The following is a 25,792-nucleotide window of genomic DNA, read 5'->3' on the forward strand; positions in this document are numbered from 1 at the left end:
AGCCACACTAGGCTGTATCTCCCCAGTAGGAGTGGTCCTCAAGCTTGAAAATGTGTTCAACCTACTGAATATAGGGTCCTTGTGAACTGTGGATGCAACAGGCTGCTTGTCTGAGCTGTTTCCCTTTTGTTTCCTTTATAAAATCTTCCTACCATATAATTCCAGTTTTCCCAAGTATTTGTGAATTTTATTCAATGATTTGAATGTAAGATTCTTATTTTCTTGCCGGAAAATCAGAGTGGATTGAGTGATAATGATCTGAAGAAATAAAGAGTATTCTTAAAATAAATAGTTTCATGCAGAATTTAAGTAATAAGAATATGGACATCCAGGTAAATAAACAGCCTCAGGCAGCTGTGGTGTGCCCCCTGATCTCACCTCCCTTCTGCACCCAGAGTCCGCTGCCATCCTGATTCTTTTTGTGACCCTTTGTAGCTTAAATATCTATCATGAGCAGAGGATGGCTCAGTTTTGCTCTTTGAGCTCTCATAATTTAATGTTACCTTTAATATTCTGTTAATATTATGCTGTAAAGGTTTTTCTGTGGCTTCTGTGCCTCATTTTGTGGCACTTGTACTGCTGTCTGAGGCTGCGGCTCACCCAATTTGCTAACACATTCCATTGTTCATGGGACTTTGTTTCAAGTTCAGTTTTTGATGTTATAGACAAGGCCATTTTTGGTGTTGTCCCCCATGCATTAACACTTTGTAAACTTTTGAACCTAAAAGAAGAAACTGAGGCACAAAATATAATTTTGAAGAGTTTACCAGAGCCAGAGTAAATACAGACCAAAGTAACCTTGGCTATGCGATCCTTTTGGTATTTGTTATAAGCAGGTTTTTAAAGGCAAAGGGGGGATATGGAGTGGGCAAACGCAAACTTGTTTGTCAGGAATTCTTATTAATTTACACAAACATTGATTAGTGATTGGCTGTAAGTTGAAGTATGCAGTGAGTTATGATGTTCAGCATGTGGCGTTTTAGGTTGATTTATAGATACTTGTGTCATTGTAGAGGCCACATAGAGCAAGCAGTTTCTAGAGATGATTAATTAGCTTAATACTCAAGGTGGGGAGTGGAACATGACTGCTGCCTCATTTCTGTGCTTCTCTGAGCCTGATGATTTAGAGGAGGCTTGCATTTTTCAGACAGAAAGTTTCTTTTCTTTCATATTTCTCCCCTTTAATCAAAATATTTCACTTCAGGAGCTCTGTGGCTCAAAGTGTCAGTGTCTAGGTGTCCCTCATCACCAGGTATTCTCATTCTTAGACAGTCCTGTCCCACACTGGGAAAGGAGGAAGAGGATGTAGCTTAGTGAGATATTTTAAGAGCACCCAAAAGCAAAATTGAAATGGCATCACAGAGTGCCAAGAATGAGACTTCAGTCCAGTCATTGGTTTATATAGCTGCTGTTGCTTGTTTTATTATGTCTCATCTTTGGAATACCATGATTTTGATTTTCTTGGAAGAAGTAAAACCATGAGATCCATAGCATTAATAATTTGAATAGTAAAAACATAATGCTCATAAGGATAATCAAAAGAGGATTTGTATGCCAGCACAACAACAAAAACCTATCCCATTGTGAGCCAGTTAAAAACATCAGGAAGAAAAGTAAATCTAGGTTCTTTCTTAGAGACTTGTCTCTAAAAGTGTCATCTTTTATGATTTTTCCTAGATTAGTTTTTATTTCATGAGAACTATTTATGTATACATGAAAGGTATTTGCCACGGTACATATGTCTCCTTGCTCAGATAATATATAATCTAAAGCAACATGATGTCTAATACAACCTCTGCCAGCAAATCAGTTGCTTTTTGTTGATGTGTGATAGAGGTAGCACTTTGACCTACCAGCAATTTTTCCTAAGGTTACAGGAAAATGTCTATTTATGTGTTCATGGGAAGTGGCACCTTGTTAAGGCAAAAGCACTCTAAATTGCATGCAGCTATCTTGATGGCCAGGCAGGCAATTGATAGTTTTCCCCAAAATAGAATCTCCATCTATAATAGATAGGTGGTCATTCCTAGAGAAAAATTTGAGGTAAATAGTCCAGTGTTGGGTTTTTTCAGAGCCATTTTTAGATGGAGGGGTGACAAAATGTTATGAAATAGTGACCTTTAATTTAGCATCACAGAGATTGGTCAGCAGTACCTGATATGGTTTCTACCACCAGGGATAGAGGGAATGTGTTTTTGATGGTATTTTCAATAAACATAATTTCTAGGTTGAAGTTGTGATAATGAAGACTATCACCTTTAAGGAGATCTTGTTTATGTGCTACTTAATGAAGGTGCATGGGCTTTTATGTTGTTATTTTGACGGGAGAAAGCTAATGTTTTCCAAAGGGGGTAGAACATTTTTTTTTCTTATGAGACAGAGTCTCGCTCTGTCACCTGCGCTAGAGTGCCGTGGTGTCAGCTTAGCTCACAGCAAACTGAAACTCCTGGGCTCAAGCAATCTTCCTACCTCAGCATCCTGAGTAGCTGGGACTATAGGTGTGCACCACCACGCCTGGCTAATTTTTTCTATTTTTGGTAGAAATGGGGTCTCACTCTTGGCTCAGGCTGGTCTCAAACTCCTGACCTCAAGTGATCCTCCTGCCTTGGCCTCCGAGAGGGTAGGATTATAGGCATTAGCCAGCACGCCTGGCCTAGAACATATATTAAACATACCAATAGGAGAGCATTAGTCCAGAGAAGGTTAAAAGTTTCTGTAAACTTTGTCAGTTGATGTGGTAGTACCTCATTTATATATTCCATTGGTCTGGAGGACTGAGGGTAGTGTCCCCAATAGAAATGCTGAGAAATTGGTCACATGTTGCAAATAGACTGAATTATTTGACCAGTGAAAGGAGTTTCTCAGTCTCTGTGAAGCTCAGAAGGAAATCCCCAAGAAGGAATAGGGAAAGAGTAGAGGGTCATAGTTAAACAAAAATTGAACTAAGGAATTTGGTCATTTTCTTTCTTCCTTTTTTCTTTTCTTTTCTTTTTTCCTTTTTTTTTTTAAAGTTTACTGAAAAGTTGAAGCAAATACTTTTATTATCTCCAATTAATACTTGAATGAAAATCTTGTTGAAATGAGAAAGCCAAATTTTTCCCTTGAATTTCTGTATTATCAATATTAAAGCTAATTGTAATAAAACCTTGTAAACAAATGTATCCAATCTAAATCAGTTTTGGCCACACAAGATAAGATCTCTATATACATTTTATAATCTGTTATGTTTCCATTCTCTTTTTTCTCTAACTTTCTATACCCACTGAGTTTATCTCTTTCATTTTTTTGTTTTATTCTTTCAATTGAATTCAGCCTTTAAATAAATTCTAAACCAGGCAAAGTTACTTTTTTAAACCAGAAATCACATCCTTATGTATATTTCAATAACCTTTTGCACGCACAAAAACATACATCTTATTTTATTTATACATACTCCATGTAGAATTGTTTCTCTTTTCTCTAGTTTTAGTTACCATATGTTAGTAAGAATTTTAAGTCTTAGTAACTTTAATTCATAGTGAAAACATAAGATGTAGGGAAGTTTAACAGTGGCTCACTTGCTAAAAATTTATGAATATGTATTTTATAATGTTTAGAAGAATAGCCTTTGTAATGGAATAATTTTTCAATGTAGAAAAGAACATATTTACTGCCATATCTAAATCTATTTTATCTGTGAATTAAGAAACCAAATGTATATAAGCTTAAACTCGTATTTAGTAATTAATGTCTTAGCATTATATCTTATTTGGAAATGATCAATATAGTCAATGAATATTCATCATTTAATTTACCATTGCAAAACTCTAAGAGTATAATTACCAAAAATATTTGAAAAACATTTTTAAATAAACATATTATGAAGCATAATTATTATAAGTTCATTTATTAACTTCCATTCCATTTATGTCTGCTTTATTCATTGTTAACAATTATGTTTATAAAAATTCATGAGACATAAAAAATCTAGCCATCATCTCAGGTTAAACTTTTTATTATAACCGTTTTTATACTACTCTGTTAGGCAAATATTATAAAAGCAATAATCTTAAAGTTAAATAAATGAGTATTTTGCTGATATATCAAAAGACATGATTGTTTTTATTAAACTAAACATATTAAACTGGTCATATTCACCAAAATATTTATTCAAGTCCTGTGAAATTGGAAAATATTTGTTCTTATTTATTTAATTATGAGCACTCATTCATTTTTAGGTTAATTAGGTACCATGTAGACAATATACAATCACATGTATAAATGTATGGATACATGTAGACACAATATATAACTTATATATGTACACATGCATGCATGTAAAAGAAGAGAATGTGGAGTTAAACATAAAAGACAGTAGAACTTTAGACCGTGGAGGAGGAGTGATGGGAGACAGTGAGTGATTTGACAGGAGACAGAACTCAGGTGGTGATGCCAATGATGGGGAGCGGCACCTGCATGACCTTGAGCAAGTCATTTCCTTTCCAGGCCTGTTCCTTTTTCACTGAGAGCCTTTCCACTCCCCTGTCCTTCTAGTAGTCATGAACTTGAAACTCTCTGATTTGGTGTCCACTCCCTTTAACTATTTTTACTGAGCTTTCCTATATTCTCCCTTCTGCCAAGGGGGAAATGGAACTGTGAGATGTATTTTCTTTTGTAGGAGAAATTTATATGTAGTGTAATTATTCCTTACATGTGTTTTGGTCTGTAAACTGGTATATAGAGTTACCTGTGTTTGTATTTTAAACTGTATGTTAGGAAAATCCATAGAACTTTTCAAAATAAATACTTTTGTTTACATAAAAGTAGAAATACCTTTAGTATCATAGTAGGATTCTTGTGGGATTAATGTGCTCTTATGTGAGAGGCTTCATGAGTATTCACAAATAATTGCAAAATGCACCAAACAAATCAGAATGATTACCATGAAATCAGGTTTCTGACTTGTGTTTTTGCAATTAGTGGGGAAGCATTACATGTCTATTCACATCATTCAGACTGGGGAAATTCTTTTTAAAGTGTAAACCAGATTATATACATTTTCAAGAATTACTCAGTAGGGCTTCTTGAAAAGATACTGTGAAAAATAAGTAAAATTAGGTTTGAAAAAATTGGACCAGGTATGTCTATAGATTTCGGGCCCAAAAAGGCCACAGTGTGAAGAGTACCATATTTTGTTAGAAAAGAATGATTCTTATGTTTGTTTTTCTCCAAGTCATAAAGGAGAGATTTGTTTGTTTCCACTTCCTACTTCACAGAAGGAGCAAGTTTTTTAACAAGAGGCTATGTGCATTGGGGCATATAGGTTGTGTTAAAATAGATGAGGTGCTACATGCATTGGAGCAGGTTAGTGAGGGATGGTGAGTCTTGGCATCAGAAAGTCTGCACAGGGGCCTTTGGAATCTCAACTCCTTTGTCTTGGGGAAAATCTGCCATTTCTGGGAAACAACTCAAAAAGGCTAAGTAGTTAAAAGTTACAGCATTCTCTTTTTTAGGCCCCACTGGTCTGAGAGTCTATTATAAAACGAGAGAAAGAGGATTATAAAAACATATGGAGATCATTGAAATTTGTTCATAGATCCAGTTATTATACAATAGCATAGAGAGATTTATTTTTGAGATCATCTGATTTATTAGCATTTTCAATGATACTTTTATATTTTGTATCTAGTTTAAAATGGGCTTCTATTCTCCATGGAAATGAATGTTGTCTCTCATATCGTCAGGTCATAACCATAACTACAGCTTTTTTTGCATATTCTCTCAGATCATCTGAAAGATTTGCGGAAACAATCTCATTTTGTATTTTCTGAGTTGATATACAAGTCTCTGGACACCATGTAATAATCTAACTTTTATCATACATTTCAAATGTGCCTTTTATCAGACACTCCCATTTACTTTAAGTGTATTTTCTCATACATCTTATGGATGGATGGATAGAAAATAAACAGATGATATGTAGATATAAAGAGGTATCTGCTTAGACAATGCTGTTTTCACAGTCGTGAACAATGATCACTATTTTCATCTCCTAAACTAACTTAATATAACAACACTTTACATCTTCAAGTATGTTTGCATTTCAGTATGATACACATATATATATGTTTTTAATGAAATTTAATCTTATTTTATTAGAAATTCAGTACCTATTTTGACATTTGTGATTAACTTCAAGTTGTCTTGTGCTGACTTTATTTAGTTTTTTTTGTCTGATATACTACATCATAGAAACACATTGAAAGCTTTCTATACTTGTATGTTTGACATCAGTTTCTAGAACCTGGAAATTGCATCATTTTAATGTCTGGCACAAATAGATTATGTATACTCCACTAAAGATCTCTTACTAGTGTACTGTGCTTTAAAGTCATGACAACTAAACTTTTCTCTTTGTGGTTATATTGATACGATACATAGTTTTCATTCATTTTAGTTTGCTTTTAGTGATGTTGTGTCTGCGTCCATTGGCTCCTAATATTAAGTTGTCCTATCATAGTTCATGCTAATTTGATTCACTTGGTTAAGGCTCTCTCTGATAAAATTTTTCCACTTTAGAGTTAATTATTTTTCTCTTAATTATTAATAGGTAACTTGTGAGGACTTACCAACTGATGTGCATAAACTATCACATTTAATCTGGAAGCTCCCTTTCTGTTTAGACTTTCTTTGCGCATAGCTTGCTTTGGAAAACGAAGGCACTCATATTTATTGTCCAGTCAGATGAACTGGAGTAAAGCCAGGCTCTGCCACTTACTGGACCTTTGAAAGACATTCCTCTTGGACCAGAAGCATTGATATCACTAGTGAGCTTGATAGAAATTCAGGTCTCACTCCATATCTCCTGAATTAAAATCTGCATTGTCATACACATGAAAGTTTGAGAGGTACTTTTTACCTCAGCATGACTTTTCCATCTGAAATATATACACAAATTATCCTGCATGATGTAATGTAGAACTTAAAAATGTAAATGTCCGTTTTGGTGCCTTGAATTTTATACTATATCATCCAGAAAACTGTAGTACCTACACTGGATTTGTTGATCTATGTCAGTTTTATTCCTCAGAGTTACGGAATACATTACAGAATATTTTTGTGTTAAAAAGTGTCTTTTTGAACAATTCCAGTCACTCATGTAATTAAGAAACTGTTATCTTTTCTCTTTCATTTTCACCTGGAGCCAAATTAAGAACTCTTCCCATAGCCACTTTGAAAATATGTGTTTTTCTTTCAGGGACGGTTGACATTCAGGGATGTGACCATAGAATTTTCTCCAGAAGAGTGGGCATGCCTGAGCACTGTTCAGCGGAATTTGTATAGGGACGTGATGTTAGAGAACTACAGAAACCTGGTCTCCCTCGGTGAGGATAACTTCAATACACAATTTGTATTCCACACTAAGGATTTCATATCCTTCCTTTGTAGGAAGTTTCCTGGGAGTTTCTGCTTTATATGAATTAATTTTAGATCTTTGTTTCCAAGGAAATCTTGGGGATTTGTTGTATAGGAAAAATCTTCAAGATGTTTTATCTTGACTTTAATCTTACTCATTCTTGAGCTGATCTGTATCCTTCATTCTAGATGAGTGGTAATTTCAGAAATTTAGTGGTATAAAATATTATCTACACCTTAAAATTAAATTTCCACCATCAGTTTTTGATTCACTAGTGCTGGGTAGTAGAGATAACAATCCACACATTTTCTTTTCTTTTATTTTAGTTTTGTTTTAGTTTGCTTTTGTGACAGAGTCTTGCTCTGTCACCCTGGGTAGAGTGCAGTGGTGTCAACATAGCTTACTGCAACCTCAAACTCTTGGGATCAAGCCATCCCCCTGCTTCACCATCACTATTTGCTGGGACTATAGTTGTATGCTACCATGCCTGGCTAATTTTTTTAATTTTAGTAAGGATAGGGTCTCACTCTTGCTCAAGCTGGTCTCAAACTCCTGACCTCAAGTGATTGTCTTACCTTGGCCTCACAGAGTGCTAGGATTACAGGCATGAGCCAACACACCTGGTCAAGACCCACAAATTTTAAATATTTCCTAAATATTCTAAAGTTTCCATCAGGGAATAGTAGTTTTTGATTAATTTTCTAGAATCTTATATAATGTTCTCTCTTTTCTACTGAGTACAATACTTGGTTGGTAATTGAAAAATCCTAGCAAGAGTGATATCATTTTTTCCCTCATAAAACAGGTCTTGCTGTCTTTAAGCCACACCTGATCACCTGTCTGGAGCAAAGGAAAGGGCTCTGGACTGTGAAGAGGCATGGAACTGTAGCAGAACGCCCAGGTAGGTGGGGGTGAATGAAGCAGATGACACAGGTGAGAGGTCAAGGAGAAAGCCAGACTTTAAATTGTGGTTTGGGCAGTTCTGCTCCAATGGAAATGGTTTCTGAGAAGTCTGTGTTTCTTTCTCTTAATCTCAGATATTGGCATCTCTGCCCTTTGTTATTATCTAAGGACTTGACTTAGTGATCTTCCTTCACATTTACAGTGAGAGTCAGAGTCCTTTTCAGAGTCAGGGTCCCTAATAAGGGACCACAGGATGTGACTGCTCTTCCATTACTTTTCAAGAAATGAGAATATGTGTGTATTTCTGAGGAACTCTATGACAAACTATTTTTTAATTTCCCTTTTTGCATCATATCTAGAAATGTCTTAATGTAGTGGTGGTATTGGTATTTGGTTCAGAAATCCCATAACACCACAAGCAAATGTGTTTTCTGCTTTATTGTTTGATATCCTATGGAAGTGTTAAATGCAATTCTATAGAAATTCATACTCAGTAATATTATCAGAACACTAAGTATCTCCATAAATAAAATCTAATGTTATTTTACTTCTAAATTCTGTTTTAGTGTGGACTATGATTAATAATAAACTCCACACACCCCAATTCCTCAACTTTAATATAGTTCAATATATCTACTCCGTACATTTCTTAAATATTCTATGTCATTGGGCACCTTAGAATATTGCTCAGCCTATATTCAAATTCTGCATTTTACTTTTTTTTTCCAATTTTAAATAATCTTTACCATCTTCTTTATTTCTCAGTAACTATCATTTTATAATTTTCTCTTGTTTAGTAAGAAAATTACTGGGACTGTGTCATTCATATATATGTATACACATTTATATACATATATATATATGTCTGTGATATGGACTTTCTTCACAAAAGTTGTATAACTATATAATTATTGTATACAATGTAATGACTTGATATGTGTGTCCATTGTGAAATGATTGGTACATTCAAGTTAATGGACACATCTAACACTTCACAGTTACCTTTTGTTGGTAGTCAGAACACTTAAGGTCTACTATCATAGCAGATTTTTAAGATAAAAACCATTATTAGCTATAGTCACAATGCTATACATTAGGTCCACAAAACTTATTCATCATATTATATAAATGAATGTTTGTACCTTTTGAACAATATCTCCTCATTTCCCCACCTCAGGGCCTGGCAACCACCTTTGCACCTTCTGCTTCTATCAGTACAACCTTTTTAGATTCCCCATGTAAGGGAGATCATGCAATATTTGTCTTTCTGTACCTGACTTATTTCAGCTAGTGTGATATCCTCCCTGTCCATCTATGTTGTTGAAATGTTTGAATAATATTTTTATAACCAAATAATATACTATTGTGTATATATACCACATTTTCTTTGTCCATTCAGCATTCACAAACATTTAAGTTGTTTTCATTTATTGGCAACTTTGAATAATTCTGCAAATGAACTTGGGAGTGCATGTATTTATTTGAGATGCTGATTTTATTTCCTTTGATTATATACACAGAAGTGGGATTGCTAAATTTTATGGTAATTGTATTTTTTTTTTTTCAAGATTCTCCACACTTGCTTTATAAATGAATCTACTGATTTACAACTCACCAACAATGATTTATTTTTCTTCATATCATTGTCAAAACTTGTTTTCTTTTTTATACTAGCCATCCTAACAAATATGAATGAAGTGATATCTCATCATGATTTTGATTTGTAATTCCGTGATAACTGGTGATGTTGAGCACCTTTTCATACACCTGTGGGCCACTCGTATTTCTTCATTGGGAAAATATCAGTTCAGTCTTAGGACTGTTTTTCAACCCGTTATTACGGTCATTATTGTCTTTGCCTTTGATTTATGTTTCTTATATAATTTGGATATTAACCTCTTGTCAGACACATGATTTACAAATGTTTTCTCCCATCCTATAAATATTTTATTGTTTGCTGTGCAAAAACATTTTAATTTGATGGAGTCCAACTTGTTTATATTTCTTTTTGTTTTTATACTTTTGGTGCCATTTTCAAAAAATCCATTACCAATATCAATATCAAGAAGATTTTTTCATATGTTTTCTTTTCAGATTCTCAAGGATTCATATCTTACACAAGTCTTTATTTTATTTTGTGTTAATTTGGGGACATGGTGTAAGATAAATGATCCAGTTTTATTCTTTTCATTGTGGATACCCAGCTTTTCTCTTACCAATTATTGGAGACACTATACTTTCTGCATTGTGTATTCTTGTTGTGTCTGTCAAAGATTAGTTGACCTTATAAATGTGGGTTGATTTCTGGGCTCTCTATTCTGTTCCATTGGTGTTGTATCATTTTTAATATGTATACCATTCTGTTTTTATTGCTATAGTTTTGAAATATAGTTCAACATCAGAAAATATGATGCTTTCAGCTTTGTTTTTCCTCAAGATTACTTCAGCTATTCAAAGTCTATTGTAGTTTGGCCAGGCATGGTGGCTCATGGCTGTAATCCTGTCACTCTGGGAGCCTGAGGTGAGAGATCGCTCGAGGTCAGGAGTTCCAGACCAGCCTGAGGAAGAGTGAGACCCCATCTCCACTAAAAATAGAAAAGATTAGCCAGACGACTGAAAATATTAATAGAAAAAAAATAGCCAGGCATGGTGGTGCATGCCTATAGTCCCAGGTACTCAGGAGACTGAGGCAGGAGGATTGCTTCAGTACAAGAGTTTGAGGATGCTGTGAGATGGGCTGATGCCATGGCACTCTAGCCTGGGCAACAGTGCATGTCTCTTTCTCAAAAAAAAAAAAAAAAAAGAAAAGAAAAAGAAAACAAAGTCTAATGAAGTTCCATTAAAATTTTAACATTGTTTTTTATATTTGTAGAAAATGCCATTAAAATTTTGATAGGAAGTTGATTGAATCTATAGAACACATTGGATTATATGGCACTTTAAAAGTATTTATTCTTCCAATCCACAAACATGCGATATTTTTACATTTATTCGTATCTTTTTCAATTTCTCTCATGAATATCTTGTATTCTTTCAGTGCAAAGCTTTTTCATCCTGGTAAAATTAATTGCTAAAAATTAATATTTTGATATTGTACACGAGATTGTTTTCTTTTTTTTATTTGTTGTTAATGTATGGATTCACTGGTTTTTATATGTTAATTTAATATTTTGCTCACCTGCACTTCATCTGAGTGCATATTTTAAACAGTTTTTTCATGTACTATTTATAATTTTCTGTATATAAGATCATGTCATCTACAAACAGTGACGAATTTACTTCTTTATTTGCACAGCTTTTTTTTTTTTTCCATTTTCTTTCCTAATAGTTCTGCCTAGGATTTCCAATACTGTGTTAAAATAGAGGCATTGAAAATGGGTATAATATACACTTGCATTGATATCTGTGCATTAGAAGGAGCACGCACCTCTTCTAGTTTTCATAAGCCAGTTTCAGCAGGTAAAGATCTTCATTTTGGGGTACCAGGCTTATGGGGTCTCCTCTGGGTTTGTAGATCAGAGGGGTTATAACTGGGTTACAAGTCTGTGGCTGGGTATGTAGTTAGGTCTGCTTTGAGTGTGGGCCTGTTACCAGGGGCTTGGCTAGTTGTGAATTCTGTCTTATTCATAAGCAGGCTGGGTTGCCTTCATGACTTTGATCTGTAGGGCAGGGACTTGCAGCTGGGTCTGCCTAGGGGGTGGACCTGACATCAAGCGTATGGATGAGTGTGGCTCCCACTGAGAAGTTTTCTCCATTTCACTGTGTAGGCCCTTGGGTGGGCAGAACTGGGCAATAACTGTGTCTAAGAGGGCTGGAACTGGGTCACAGAACTGCTTCAGAGACCACAGTGAGTACCAAGTTGTGCAGGCTTGTCTCCATGACCACAAGTGGGTATCTCTCCCAGTTCTATTGATAGGCAAGAGTACCACCAGATCATGGCTGGGAGAAGTTGGAGATGCCTACATGGTCACTTCAGAATTCTCAGTGGGACCAAGTTGACTGGGCTATTTCCTGGTCTGTAGCCAAGAACAGGGGTCCTCAAGTGTGGCACCTGAATTAGGGCCTGTCTTTTTAAAATTACCTTCCTTGTTCTATGGCTTTAGCAGCTTTGGAATCCTCCTCCCTGGATCCCAAAGCTCTCATAAAAGCACTTTTTTTAAGATATGGTCTCGCTATATCACCCAGGCTAGTTTTAAGCTGCTAGACTGGAGTGATCTTCTTACCTCGGCCTTTTAGTAGCTAAGAGTACCAGCATGAGCCACTGTGCTAGGCTGTCATAAAGGTCCTTTTTTCCATGTATGGCTGCAAAATGTTTGTTGCTGCGGGGATATAAAGAAGCAGGGGACTTCATATTCCACCATCTTGCTAATTTTACATTCTCTACGTATTTTCACTTTCTGTTTTGTTCTATATTAAAGTTTTTATAATTTTAGATTCAAATATTCAGAACGATATACTAGAATGTCACATCATGCATGATGTAAATTAGATAATTAGTAGGCGTCCCATATTTACTAAAACATTCACTTGAAAGTTTCAGTCTACTGTAGGCAAAAGGGAATCATTAGAATTGTCATCTACTTTCCTTAATTTTTCAGTTGCTAGTGGCTCCCTCTGGTATTTTTCCTAAGTGTATAAGTGAGCTCTGTGCTAGATAATAATCTTTAGTCCTGGGGATCAACAATCCTTTCCTACTTTGAGAGTTGTTATTTATTATTGACAAACTTTATGCCCTAAATCTAGTAGTTACAAAAGGTATGAGAGAATATAGGTGAGTCAAACAAAATTTGAACTACCATGTTTGCCACCTTTCAGTCTTACATCTTTGTGAAGACTTTCCTAACTGTAACCTACGCTGTTCTCTTTCCTAAACTTCTATTGTAATTATAGTTCAACCTCAGAGAGGTGAACATTTACATGTTCTCCAATTATCTCATCTATAGTGTGTTTTCTAACTGGATAAAACAAGTAAGAATCAGATCTTATATTTAAAAATATTTCTAACTTTGATGAAGGACTCATTTAATAATTGTTGGTATATAAAGTCAAGGAAGTAGACTTTTATAAAAGATTGTAAAACATACACATACAGGGTTCAATAATCAAGCATGGATGTACACAGAAAAGATTTTATCCTTTCTGAAAAACGGTTAAAGATAAAATTCTTTTTTATCCTTTCCACTTATTCTTGGCAAATAATGCCACACAGTTATTTTTCTTTCACATTTTCATGAGTGTATCATTTTTAAAAGCAATTGGTAATTAGCCTCCCAAAATAATGACATAAATAAGAATTTATAGTCATAGTGGAAATCCCACAAGCTTTCTCTGAACTACATTCCTTAGTTTTAAGAAAACAAAACTTATGATAATTTACAAAGCAAAACAATGGGAAGACAATCGTTTGGGTAAATTGATTCCTCTGTTGTAGGAGGGTTCCCATTCTGCTTTGCCACTTAGTGTGACATCCTTAACAAGTTCTCTACATTTGTTTTATTCCTTATCTATAAAATGGGGAAAATACACATTTTGTAGGATTTTTAGAAAGATTAAAGGAGAAAATGCACATAAAGGACCTAGCACATGGAAGTTACTTAAAATTAGTTCCCTGTTCTTTCCTCGTTGGACACTGTTCTTTCACTTCTCTTCTTCCTTTCTAAATCAAATTCAAAAAAAGTATGCCTCTCATTTTTTCCCCACTAGTTTTCATTCTGTCTCCATGTGTTTTTCTCATCATTCTCTAAGTCTGCCTTGTTCTTTTGCTCCCTATCTTTTAAACTCTCTTCCAAGCTGTTTACAGCACCCGTAAGGAATGATTTTTAACTAACCTGACTGATTTCATTTAATCTATTCAATAAAACCTCTCGCCCAAAGAGCAAAGGAACCTGCAGGAGAAATAAGGCAAACTGGAAGAAGTATACTCCATAAGTGGGTTAAGTTCTGGATCAAGGCAATACTCTTTATTTACTCTTCCCATGTACAATCCATAACTCCTCCCCATGGGCCTCTATATCAACCTCAAGATAATTATTATACTCCTGCCTCAAAATAAAATGAAATCCTCTACCTTTGTACCCTAAACATCCCAGTGTATCTAACTTGGATGAATGTATCATGTTGTGTCTTGAATCACTTTCTATATATTTAATCATCTCAGAGTAACCCAAGTGGAAAAAGTCACTTTGGTTTATCATAAATGAATATGGAAGTGCTGAGGAAAGCAAAAAGAACTATATTCTCATTAATGAACATGTTGTCTCAGGTTTTCTCGATATATTTTATCAAGAGAAGCTAGTAGGCAAGAGAATGAAATACAGAGAACTACAGGAAAAATTTTTGACTTCACATTTTTTCTCTATTGGGCTTCAGCTGTGACTTTGCTGAGAGTGGAGATGGATGCCATCAGAGCTGAAAAATGAGCATAACCTTCTTAACAATGTGCCTCTCTTAAGTTTTAGATTTCTGACGTGTCTACTACCAACAAATTTTTTACCCTCCAGTGCACCTTTGATAGTATACAGCTCTATTCCTCAAATAGCAAGTATATTATCCTAGTTCAGAGATACAATTGAGGAATTAACATGAAAACCATGTTTCCTCAATAAATCAGAAACTTCTAATTAAGCCTCTCGAGCCTATGAAAAGACACCAAAGTGGTATTACTCAGTCACCAATCTAAAGAGAGAACTTTGACTCAAGGTATAAATGAAACTAATTATGTAAATATATTTATAACATTTATACAGTTATATACTTACACATAAGCACTTACACAGACTTAGAAAACAAATGTAAGAACATTAAATCAAAAGGACTCACTGAAGAATAAACAGAATTTTCTGTGATCTTCTTGAAGAAATTAATAACTCATTTTTTAGGGAGGATCCCTCAAAATCCAGCCATTAGAAACCATATTCTATAACTGTGTAGGAGCAACACATAGCCTCTTCCCCCACCCCAATTCCCTAGTTGCTGAGAGAGGAATCTTAAAGTAGATGGGAACTTAAAGGTCTCTGTGCAGAAGCAATTTATGTTCCTCAAGTAGAAGATTCAATCTAAAGCCCCAACTGACAAAATAGGTACATTCCGTATTATGATTTTACAACAGGTTAAAGTTTTGATTTTGTCACCAGAATTAGTACTACCCCTTCAGAGGACTCTATTTTAAGCACAAAATAAGAACTGGGCATATATATAGTGAAACTGGTTTGCAAATAGTATTATACAGATTCAAGATTGTCTCTTCTAAAAAATACTGAAAAAACCTTTCACTAACTACAATTTGAATGTGGCTTTTGTTGGCAAAAGAAACTCACAACATCTGAAGATTACTGGTAATCTCCACAAACCCCCTTCATTATGTTTTCTTATGAATTGAGTTTAAAGATCTTGCCCTCAGAGAGGCTTTCAGTTTTGATACCTTTAAAAAAAAAAAAAAAACACCATTTTTCAGGAATTATGCTCTTTCAGTCAACAGGGACTTTTAGAGACCATTCAACCAGGAGGAAAGAGTGAATCATTATTTCTAACCAAAGGCACTTGGTTAGCAACTCTCAGCTGCACATTTTCTTTTTCCCCAGGGGCATATCTAGTGTGCCTTAAAGAACATAGGACAATCAATAATGACAGTGGTTACAATTATAAGCCACTGTTGGCTGGGCGCGGTGGCTCACGCCTGTAATCCTAGCACTCTGGGAGGCCGAGGTGGGCGGATCGCTGGAGCTCAGGAGTTCGAGACCAGCCTGAGCAAGAGCGAGACCCCGTCTCTACTAAAAAAAAATAGAAAGAAATTATCTGGCCAACTAAAAATATGTATAGAAAAAAATTAGCCGGGCATGGTGGCGCATGCCTGTAGTCCCAGCTACTCGGGAGGCTGAGGCAGAAGGATTGCTTAAGCCCAGGAGTTTGAGGTTGCTGTGAGCTAAGCTGATGCCACGGCACTCACTCTAGCCCGGGCAACAGAGCGAGACTCTGTCTCAAAAAAAAAAAAAAGAAAAAAGCCACTGTTGTGCATGATTATTGACCAGCTGCCTTCCTATGGATCACTGGACCCAGACAGTGGAGGGGTCAGAGGAGCTAATATGTCATACTGGCAGAACAGCAAGCACCTTCCTTTTCCGATCACCACAGTTTGCTCACTGGATGTTCATTGTAGGACCAGCAGGGTCAATACAGGTAATAGAGTAATAATAAAGAAAACTGTCTCAGCCTGGGGCACTGAAAGCTACCCCATGCTACACACTCCACATTTAACGCTCTTTCTGCCAATAACAGATGCCATGGAAATAATTCTTACAGCTAGGAAGATGGCAATCCTTTAAAAAAATTTAAATATGATTAATATTGATAAAGGATGCTTTTTCTATGTAAACCAAAGCCTAGATATTTCCTACATGAAGAACAAAAGAAAACAATATATGTTAGAGAATTACTTCTCCTTACTGAAAATGGGAACTTATAAAAAAGGGAGTTTGTTCATATGCTGAATTTAGCCATTCCTTTGCCAAAGGAGTCTGGAGAGTAACATTGGATCCCCAAGAAGTGCTGTGCAAGAGACCACTTATTGGAACACATTTCCTGTTGATAGTTCTGGGAGAGATCTTATTCTTACACTTCTATTTGGTCACCATATTAGATAAGAAAAAAGTAAGCTGAGGGTGGGGGAAGAAAAGAGAAAAGAAAAAAAAGAGGCAGCAAGAGACTGATCATAGGAGAGAACGAGAAATAAAAAGAAGGCAGATGACTTGTTTGCCCAACTTTAGCTCTATGGTCCTATGAGCCAAAATACATGCTGAGTGATATGGTATCACAGGAAAAGGGAAAAAAGAGAGTTCGGACCATGGTGTTTATTTCTTTCCTGTACAAAGACAGTCTTTTAAGGACAAAGGTCTGCCTCTTGTAAGATAATGTCATAGTTCAGATGAGATAGTTTCATTGGAGGGAAGTTGGTGAGAAGTTCAACATGTTCATTCGGATATCCTTTACACTGGACATGCTTCACCAAAGCTAGCAGTTTAGCTTGCTCTGGATGAATGGTGTCTTCCCTTTTTTGATCTCGATACCGCAACATCAGCTGTGCTTTTGGTGCATTTACATCTACCCCTTCCACTCCATTCCATCTGATTTTTCAGGTGACATCTCTAGTATATCTGCATTGACAACTGATAATGCTTGGTGGTTTGTGGCTGTTCCTGGCTCAGTTCTGGCAGGGGGCTGAGTTAATGGCCTTCTGTTGTCTTTTCTGTGCCCCAAATCTTTATGAGGAGACTTTCTGGACTTGGCAAGGTTTTCTACATTATGTTCTTCAGCCACAAACATATGAATTGCTCACTGCCAGAAAAAAGTTCAGATTCAGATTCTTCATCAGAGTGACTTCCCTGTTTTGTCTGTATTGAATCAAAATGTGTCTCTTGCAAGGAGCCTCTGATGGAAGCTTCTAGCTGGATGTCTTCACTTGCATCTATAAGATTCTCTGAATAGGCACATTTTTGGGGAGACTGCTAGATAATCCATCCAGTTGCCCATGTTCACCTAGAAATCCTGTCACTTGGCCCAAGAAAGAAGATATATCTAATTGGTGCCACTCCACTAGTTTCTGACCTGTCCGTGGGTCCAATACGGAAATGGGAAATCCCCTAGTTTATACAACTGTATGTATGACATCTCTGGGCTTCTTAACTGATATGATAAACCTATCCTGGCTGATTTCAATGGTTGTTTTGTCTTGTCTGGGTGAATAGTCATGGAAATAGTCTGAAATTTACCATGTGTCAATATTTGTTGATGTATCTATATTATCTTGGTGTGAGAGAAGCACTTTTGTGATTTGAATGTAATTTTTGAAAAGCTTGACAACTATTTTAGTTATTCTTTTAAAAAATTTAATTGGTAAAACATATAAAATTTACCATCTTAAGTTTATTTACATGTACATTTCAGGAGTAGTAAGTATGTTTACATTGTTATGCACAAGATCTCTAGAAATTTACATCTTGCAAAACTAAAACTGAATACCTATTAAGTAAGAACTGCCCATTTTACCCTCTCTCCAGCCCTTGACAAACTTCATTCTACTTTCTATTTCTGTGAGTTTGACTACTTAAGATACAGCATATTAAGTGTAATCATACACTATCTAACATTGTACTGGCTTATTTTAGTTAACATAATGGCCTCAAGGTTTGCTTTTATCATAGAATGTGCCAAGATTTTCTTTTTTTTTTTTCTTCCGTGGTTTTTCAGACAGGAGACAGGTTCTCATTCTCATGCCTGGGGTAGAATGCAGTGTGTCATCATAGCTCACTGCAACTTCAAACACCTGGGCTCAAGTGGTTTTCCTTCCTCAGCCTCGTGAGTATCTGGAACAGTAGGTGCACATGACTATGTTTAGCTAATTTTTCTATTTTTTTAATGTGTTCATCAATTGAAAGCCATTTGGGTTGCTTGTGCCTCTTGGCTTTTGTGAATAATGCTGAAATGAACATGGGTGCACACATACCGCTTCCAGATTCTGCATTGCATACTTTGGATAGATACCCAGAGATGAGATTTCTTTATCATATGCTAATTTTTATTTTTAATTAAGGAACCCTTATACATTTTTCAAAGTGTCTGCCTTATATTATTCAACACCAATATTTCAAAAGGGTTCCAATTTCTATACATTTTTGACAAGGTTTTTATATTGCCCATTCTGAGTGTGAGGTGATATTTCAATGTAATTTTGCTTTGCATTTCCCTAAAAATTATTAATTTTGAGTATCCTTTTGAATGTTTGTTGGGCATTTGTATATCTTCTTTGGAAAACAGTTAAATACTTTGTCCATTTTTTATCAAGTTATTAACTTTTTATTGTTGAATTTTCAGAGTTGTTTACATTAATGTATTCTGAATATTAACTCCTGTAATGTGAATGTTTTACAAATATTTTTACCCATTTAGTATGTGGCATGCTGTCTCCACTAAATCTTTCCTTTGATGTATAGAAATTCTGAAATTTGCTGAAGTCCCATTGTTCTCTTGTTTTCTTTGTTGCTTTTGTATTTGATGTGATATCCAAGAGAACACTGCCAATACTAATGTCATGATCTTTTTTCCTACATATTCTTCTAAGGGTTTTACTAGGTATATTTCTTCTCTGTATTTAATCTATTTAAAAATTTTTTTATATCACAAGAGATTGATCCAACTTTATTTATTATATAGATAATCCAGTTTTCAACGCCAGTTGTTGAAGAGACTCTCTCCTTTCCCCATTGTGTGGTCATGGCCAGCTTGTGGAAAATCATTTGATCATATACACAAGGATTTATTTCTGGGCTCTCTATTCTTTTCCTTTTTCTACTTACCTGTCTTAGTGCCAGTACCACATTGCTTTTATTTTTGTAGCTTTGTAATATGTTTTGAAATCAGGAAGTGTATTGTCTCTGTGTTCTTCTTTTGAAAGGGATTTGGCTAGTCATAGTTGCTAAACAAGTTCTAGCATTTTTGCAAAAAATGTGCCAATGGGATTTTGATAGATATAACATTAAATTTGTCCATCACTGTGGGTAATACTGACATCTTAATAATATCAAATCATCTGATCCCTGGGCTAGAATATGTTCAAGAGTGTGTTTAATTTCCACATCTTTTTGGATTTGTCAGTTTTTTTTCTGCTTTTTATTTCTGGTTTTATTTCATTTGGGTCAGAAAAGATAAACTGTATGATTTCTGTCATCTCAAATTTGATTAAACTTATTATGTGTCCTAACGGAAGGCACCAGGTGTAATTGAAAATATTGTACATTTTGCTGCTTTCCACTGGAGAGTTCTGTACCTGTTGGGTCTAATTTGTGTATAATATTCAGGTTTTCTATTTTCTTACTGATCTTCTATCTGATTTTTCTATTTGTTATTGAAAGTGAAGTCTTAAAGTAAACAGTGACCATGTTGCTGTGTATTTCTTGCTTCATTGCTGGCAATATTTGTTTCATATGTTTGAATCCCTGATGTTGTATATACATGTAATGTACATATTATACAACATAAATTATATAACATATATAACGTGTATGTGTTTATATATATAACATACATATTATATGTGTTATATTTATATTATATATATTACCGTTATAGATTCCTGGTAAGTGGACCTATGCTGTCATTGTTTAACATCAATTTTTCTTTCTCGTGACAGTTTTGACCTAAAGTGTATTTTGTCTAATACAGTTATGGCCACTACACCCACTTGTGGTTACTATTTGCATGTTTTTTTTTTTTTTTCATCCTTTATTTTCAGCCTACTTGACTCCTTAGAGCTAAAATAAGTCTCTTGTGGACGTAATATTGTAGAAACTCCATTATTCTTAATCCATGCAGCCATATTATCTTCTTTAGATTTAAGTCTTTAATCCATTTATATTTAAAGTAGTTACTGAAAGAAATGAAGTTACTCTTCATGTCTTCTGGACATCCCTCATATCTTCTCTTACACCCTTCATTTTTCTTTTGCTGATTTGCAGTTACATGCTTTGGTTCCTCTCTCCTCTGTCATTTTCTTTAGCAGAACTTTTTTTTTTTCTTTCTTTTCTTTTCCTTTCTTTTTCTTTCTTTCTTTTCTTTTCTTTTCTTTTTTTTTTTTTTGAGACAGTGTCTTGCTCTGTCACTCCAGGTAGGACACATAGAATGCAGTGGTATCATCATAGCTCACTGCACCCTCAAACTCCTGATATTAAGTGATTCTCCCACCTCAGACTCCCTAGTAGCTGTGACACCAAACACACAACACAACACGTGGCTAATTTTTCTATTTTTGGTAGAGACGGGGTCTCGCTCTTGCTCAGGTTGGTCTCAAACTCCTGAGCTCAAGCAGTCTTTTCGCCTAAGCCTCCCAGAGTGCTAGGATTACAGGCATGAGTTGCCACACCTGGCCATGACTTCTGTAGATAATTTCTTTCTGGAACACCTTGAGAAAGAAAGAGTACAGGCCGGGTGAGGTGGCTCCTGCCTGTAATCCTAGCATTCTGGGAGGCCAAGGCAAGAAGACTGCTTGAGCTCACGAGTTCGAGACCAGCCTGAGCAAGAGCGAGACCCCCGTCTCTACTGAAAATAGAAAGAAATTATATGGACAGCTAAAATATATATATAGAAAAATTAGTGGGCATGGTGGCACATGCCTGTAGTCCCAGCTACTCCGGAGGCTGAGGCACGAGGATTGCTTCAGCCCAGGAGTTTGAGGTTGCTGGTGAGCTAGGATGATGCCAGGGCACTGTAGCCGGGGCAACAGAGTGAGACTCTGTTTAAAAAAAAAATAAATAAATAAAGAGTACAGGTACATCTTAAAGTCATAACAATATAGTTTAGTGTCATAACAAGTTAATTTTAATTTTATTGAAAAACCATACCTCTTTATATCCCTCACTTTGTTATTAATGTGACAAATTATATCATTTTATTTTGATCATGTATTAATGGAGAACTTTGAGAAGATCTAAAATAATATGCTTGAATTTATATGTTTTATAAAAACTGAACTAGATAATTAGTATGCACACCACATTTATTAAACTGATTGTTTTGTATGTTTCAGTTTACTGCATGTAAATAGCATTTCCATCCACTGAAATCAACCTCTATCTGCATGATAATATAATTTATTGCTAATTGATTGTTTTATGCATCAGTTTCACAACACATTGTACAATGTTGTTTCTGTATTTAGAAATGTAAGACTTTGCTTTGTTTCTGAAAGCTGGGTTGCTATAGCCTTTCACTTTTGGGTAAGAAGTGTACCAACCTAATAAGAAACAAGTTTCTCTGGTATCATTTCAATGCCTAATGATTAAACTTTTCTCATCAGTGCTTTTTATGAATGACAGTAGTGTGTTTTGTGAAATATTACTGCTCTAAAGTAGGCCACCTCACATCAGTCAACTAAGTTTTTAGGTTTATCTATATATTATAATATCGTATGACAGTATTTGACTCTGTATACTTTAAGGCATGATGGGCAAAAGTCAAAGGTAAATCACCTATGTGTCTATTGCCACTGTAATTTCTTTGTGTTTGCTTGTCCGTATAAATATTACTCCTATTTTCTTTATGAATAGTACATTTTTTCTTGGTTGGTGGTCAATGGTTATTTTATCCTGTCTAGGTAAATAGTCATAAATTTATCTTAATTTCAAAATATATTTATTGGTGAATATATATTATCTTTGTGTGAAATATTTGTGTGATTTGAAGATAATTTTTGAGTAGCTTCAAAAATCTATTTTAGGTATTTTTTATTTTTCATGTAAAAACACATAACATTTAGAATCTTAAATATTTTAATTAGAGTGTAGTCATATTAGGTATATTGACAGTGTTATGTAACATATATCTCTAGAATGTTTTTATCTTGCAAAGCTAAAACTCAGTATACATAAAACAGCTACCTCTTGTCCGCATTTTCTGGTCCTTTACCAACATTATTGTATTTTTCTTTTGTTTCTAAAGCTGTAACTACTTTAGATATTTTATATAACTGGATTCATGAAGTATCTGTTTTTGGGGGTGGATTGGCTTATTTCATTTAGCATGTCAAGATTTATCTTTATAGTACATGTTATAAGATTTCCTGCTGTTTAAAAGCTGAGTAATACTCCATTATTTTTATATCCCAGATTATACTTATTTCTTCATTTTATGAGGCAAGTTTGGGTTGTTTTCACCTATTGGCTTTTGTGAATAATGCTGTAATAAATAGGGATGTGCAAATAAGTCTTCATTTGACCATAGATGCAAGGGTTTATGTCTGTCCTGCATTTTGTTTCATTGGTCTACGTTGTCTGCCTTTATGCCAGTAGCAAATTGCTTTGATTACTATACCTTTGTAACACGTCTTGAAATCAGAAAGTGTCATGCCTCCAACATTGTTTCTTTTTTTGAAGGTTGTTGGCTCTTCATGGTACTTTGCCTTCCATATAATTTTTGAATTGCTTCTTTGTTTGCATAATATGACATTGATAATTTTAAAAAGAGATTGCTTTGAATTTGTAGAAGAGTTTAGGCAGTATGGACATCTTCACAATATTCAGACTTCCAACCCTTGATTAAGACCATGCTCAAAAATGTCCCATTTAATTTTCATATATTTGTAGATGTTCTGGTTTTCCTTTTGTTATTCATTTCTAGTTTCATTCCATTTTGGTTATAAATAATAGTTTGTAAGATTTTAATTTTTAAAAATTTGTGAAGAATTGTTTTGTGGCCAACAGTTGTATCCAGGGGAATTTTTTATGAGCTATTGAGAAGACTGTGTATTCTGTTGTGTGGAGTGTTTTCCATGTGTCTATTAGGTATAATTGTTGTATAGTGCTGTCACTTATTCCCTTGTTAATATTAGGTCTTACATTATTATTTATTACTGAAAGTGAGGTTATTGAAATTTCCTAGCATTATTTTATTGCTGTGTATTTTTTGCTTCAATTCTGTCAATATTTGCTTTATATATTTGGCAAGCCTGAATTTACACACACACAATGTGCATATATATATTTCATATTTCATATATATTACATATATGATATAAAAATAAATCATAGGTTCTCAGTAAATCAACACTTATTTAATATCCTTCTGTGTCTTTTGTGACAGTTTCGACTTAAAAGCATAGTTTATAAAATAGGACAAGTTTTCCTTCAAAATACATTGTGCCTAATTGTGATCTCCCCTGCTCTCATTTGATTAATTTTTGCATGCAATATCTTTTTTTGTCCTGCCACTTTTAGTCCACTTTTGTTGTTTGATGTAAGGTGAGTCTCTTGGAAAGAGTATATAGTTGGATCTTTTTGTTGTTTTTTTTATTTTCCTAAATCCCTATCTTTATTCAATTTACATCTTTTGATTGTGAAGTTTAGTCCATGAATGTTTACATAATTTTTTGAAATGAAAAGGACTTACTACTGGCATTTTATTAAATGTTTTCTTTGATTCTTGTAGCTATTTTGCCCTCTCTTCCTGCCTTCCTTTGTATCTCACTGATTTTTGTAGTTATATTCTTTGACTCTTTTCATATCCTTTTAGTATATCTCTATAATAGGTATCTTCATGGTGGTTACTGTGGCAATTATACCAAACTTATAGTTAAAACAACATATTTTAAAGTGGTAATAACTTAATTTTAGTTGCATTTAAAAATTTGTCCTCATTACATCTGTCCTCAACTTTGTTATTAATATCACCAATTATATCTTGTTATATTCTATACCTATTAACAGAGTTTTAGTATTATTTTTCTGTTTTTGTTTTCAAATTTTATACCACAATTAAAAGTGTTTTCTGCACCATTATTTTAATACTACAGAATTTTACCTAGGTGTGCTTGTATGTCCTTCCAAGAGATTTATTTATTTTCTTATGATTTTGTGTTGTTTTTTAGCATTTTTAAATTTTTAATGATAGGGAGTGCTTTTGGCATTTCTTATGGGAAAAGTCTAGTGGTAATAAAGTTTTTCAGCATCTAGTTATCTTGAGAAGTCTCTTTTTCTTTGCTTAGAAGGGCAGTTTTGCTGAATATAGTGTTTCTTCTTTGAAGTTTTCCTTTCAGCATTTTGACTATATCACCCAACTCTTTTTCTGGCATGCAAGGTTTCTATTGAGAAACTCACTAATAATCTCATAGGGGCATGCTTATAGATGACACATCACTTTCTCTTGGTGCTTTGAAGATTCTCTTCTTTCATGTGATTTTCATAACTTTACTTTTAATCTGTCTTGTTAGAGCTCACTTCACGATTACCCTAGCTGAAGTATGGTAAAATACGGTAAAATATGGTAAAATTTCAATTTTTTATGGCTTTTTTCCTTATATTTGAGAATATCTCAGTCATTTCTTACTGTATTCTTCAGCTCCACAATGTATGTTTTCTATGATTTTATTTTTTGTGATATTGTCATTTTCCTGATTTTATTTAGCTGTTTGTATTGTTCCCACTGGGCTCATTCAGCCGCATTCAGATGGTTATTTTTAATCTTTTCAGGTAATTTTCACCTCTCCATTCCTTTTTGGCTGATTACTGGTCATTTATTTTGTTTCTTTAATTGGGCTGTATTTTCCTGAAATTTTGTGTATGTTGTAACCTTTAGTTGAGATTTGAGTATTAAAAAAAGTCACTTTTCACAAACTTTATAAAGTGCCTTTGTCCTGGGAGACTCTGATACTAATTGACTTTCCTAGAGATTTAAGGAACCTCAAATCCATTTTCAGGATTTTTTTTTTTTTTTTGAGACAGAGTCTCACTCTCTTTCCTGGGCTAGAGTGCCATAGTGTCAGTCTAGCTCACAGCAACCTGAAATTCCTGGGCTCAGCAATCCTTCTGTCTCAGCCTCCCGAGTAGCTGGGACTACAGGCATGCACCACCATGCCCAGATAATTTTTTCTGTATGTATTTTTAGTTGTCTATATAATTTCTTTCTATTTTTAGTAGAGACAGGGTCTCACTCTTGCTCAGACTGGTCTCGAAC

The 25,792-nt window shown here is 34.7% G+C and overlaps 1 protein-coding gene and 1 pseudogene across 1 annotated transcript in view; one reads left to right on the plus strand and one right to left on the minus strand.

The window, feature by feature from the left end:
- The first annotated feature begins 320 nt into the window (after positions 1-320).
- Positions 321-25,792, plus strand: part of LOC138382426 (zinc finger protein 726-like) — a 28,028-nt gene continuing 2,556 nt past the window's right edge. The window contains exons 1-3 of the mRNA XM_069466932.1: positions 321-332; positions 7,238-7,364; positions 8,202-8,297. Coding sequence (XP_069323033.1) covers positions 321-332; positions 7,238-7,364; positions 8,202-8,297 — 235 coding nt within the window. The remainder of the gene's footprint in view (positions 333-7,237; positions 7,365-8,201; positions 8,298-25,792) is intronic.
- On the minus strand, positions 17,106-17,962 carry LOC138382861 (UBX domain-containing protein 7 pseudogene; annotated as a pseudogene).

This window comes from Eulemur rufifrons, chromosome 4, assembly GCF_041146395.1.
Source record: "Eulemur rufifrons isolate Redbay chromosome 4, OSU_ERuf_1, whole genome shotgun sequence".
NCBI classification, from domain to species: Eukaryota; Metazoa; Chordata; class Mammalia; order Primates; family Lemuridae; genus Eulemur; species Eulemur rufifrons.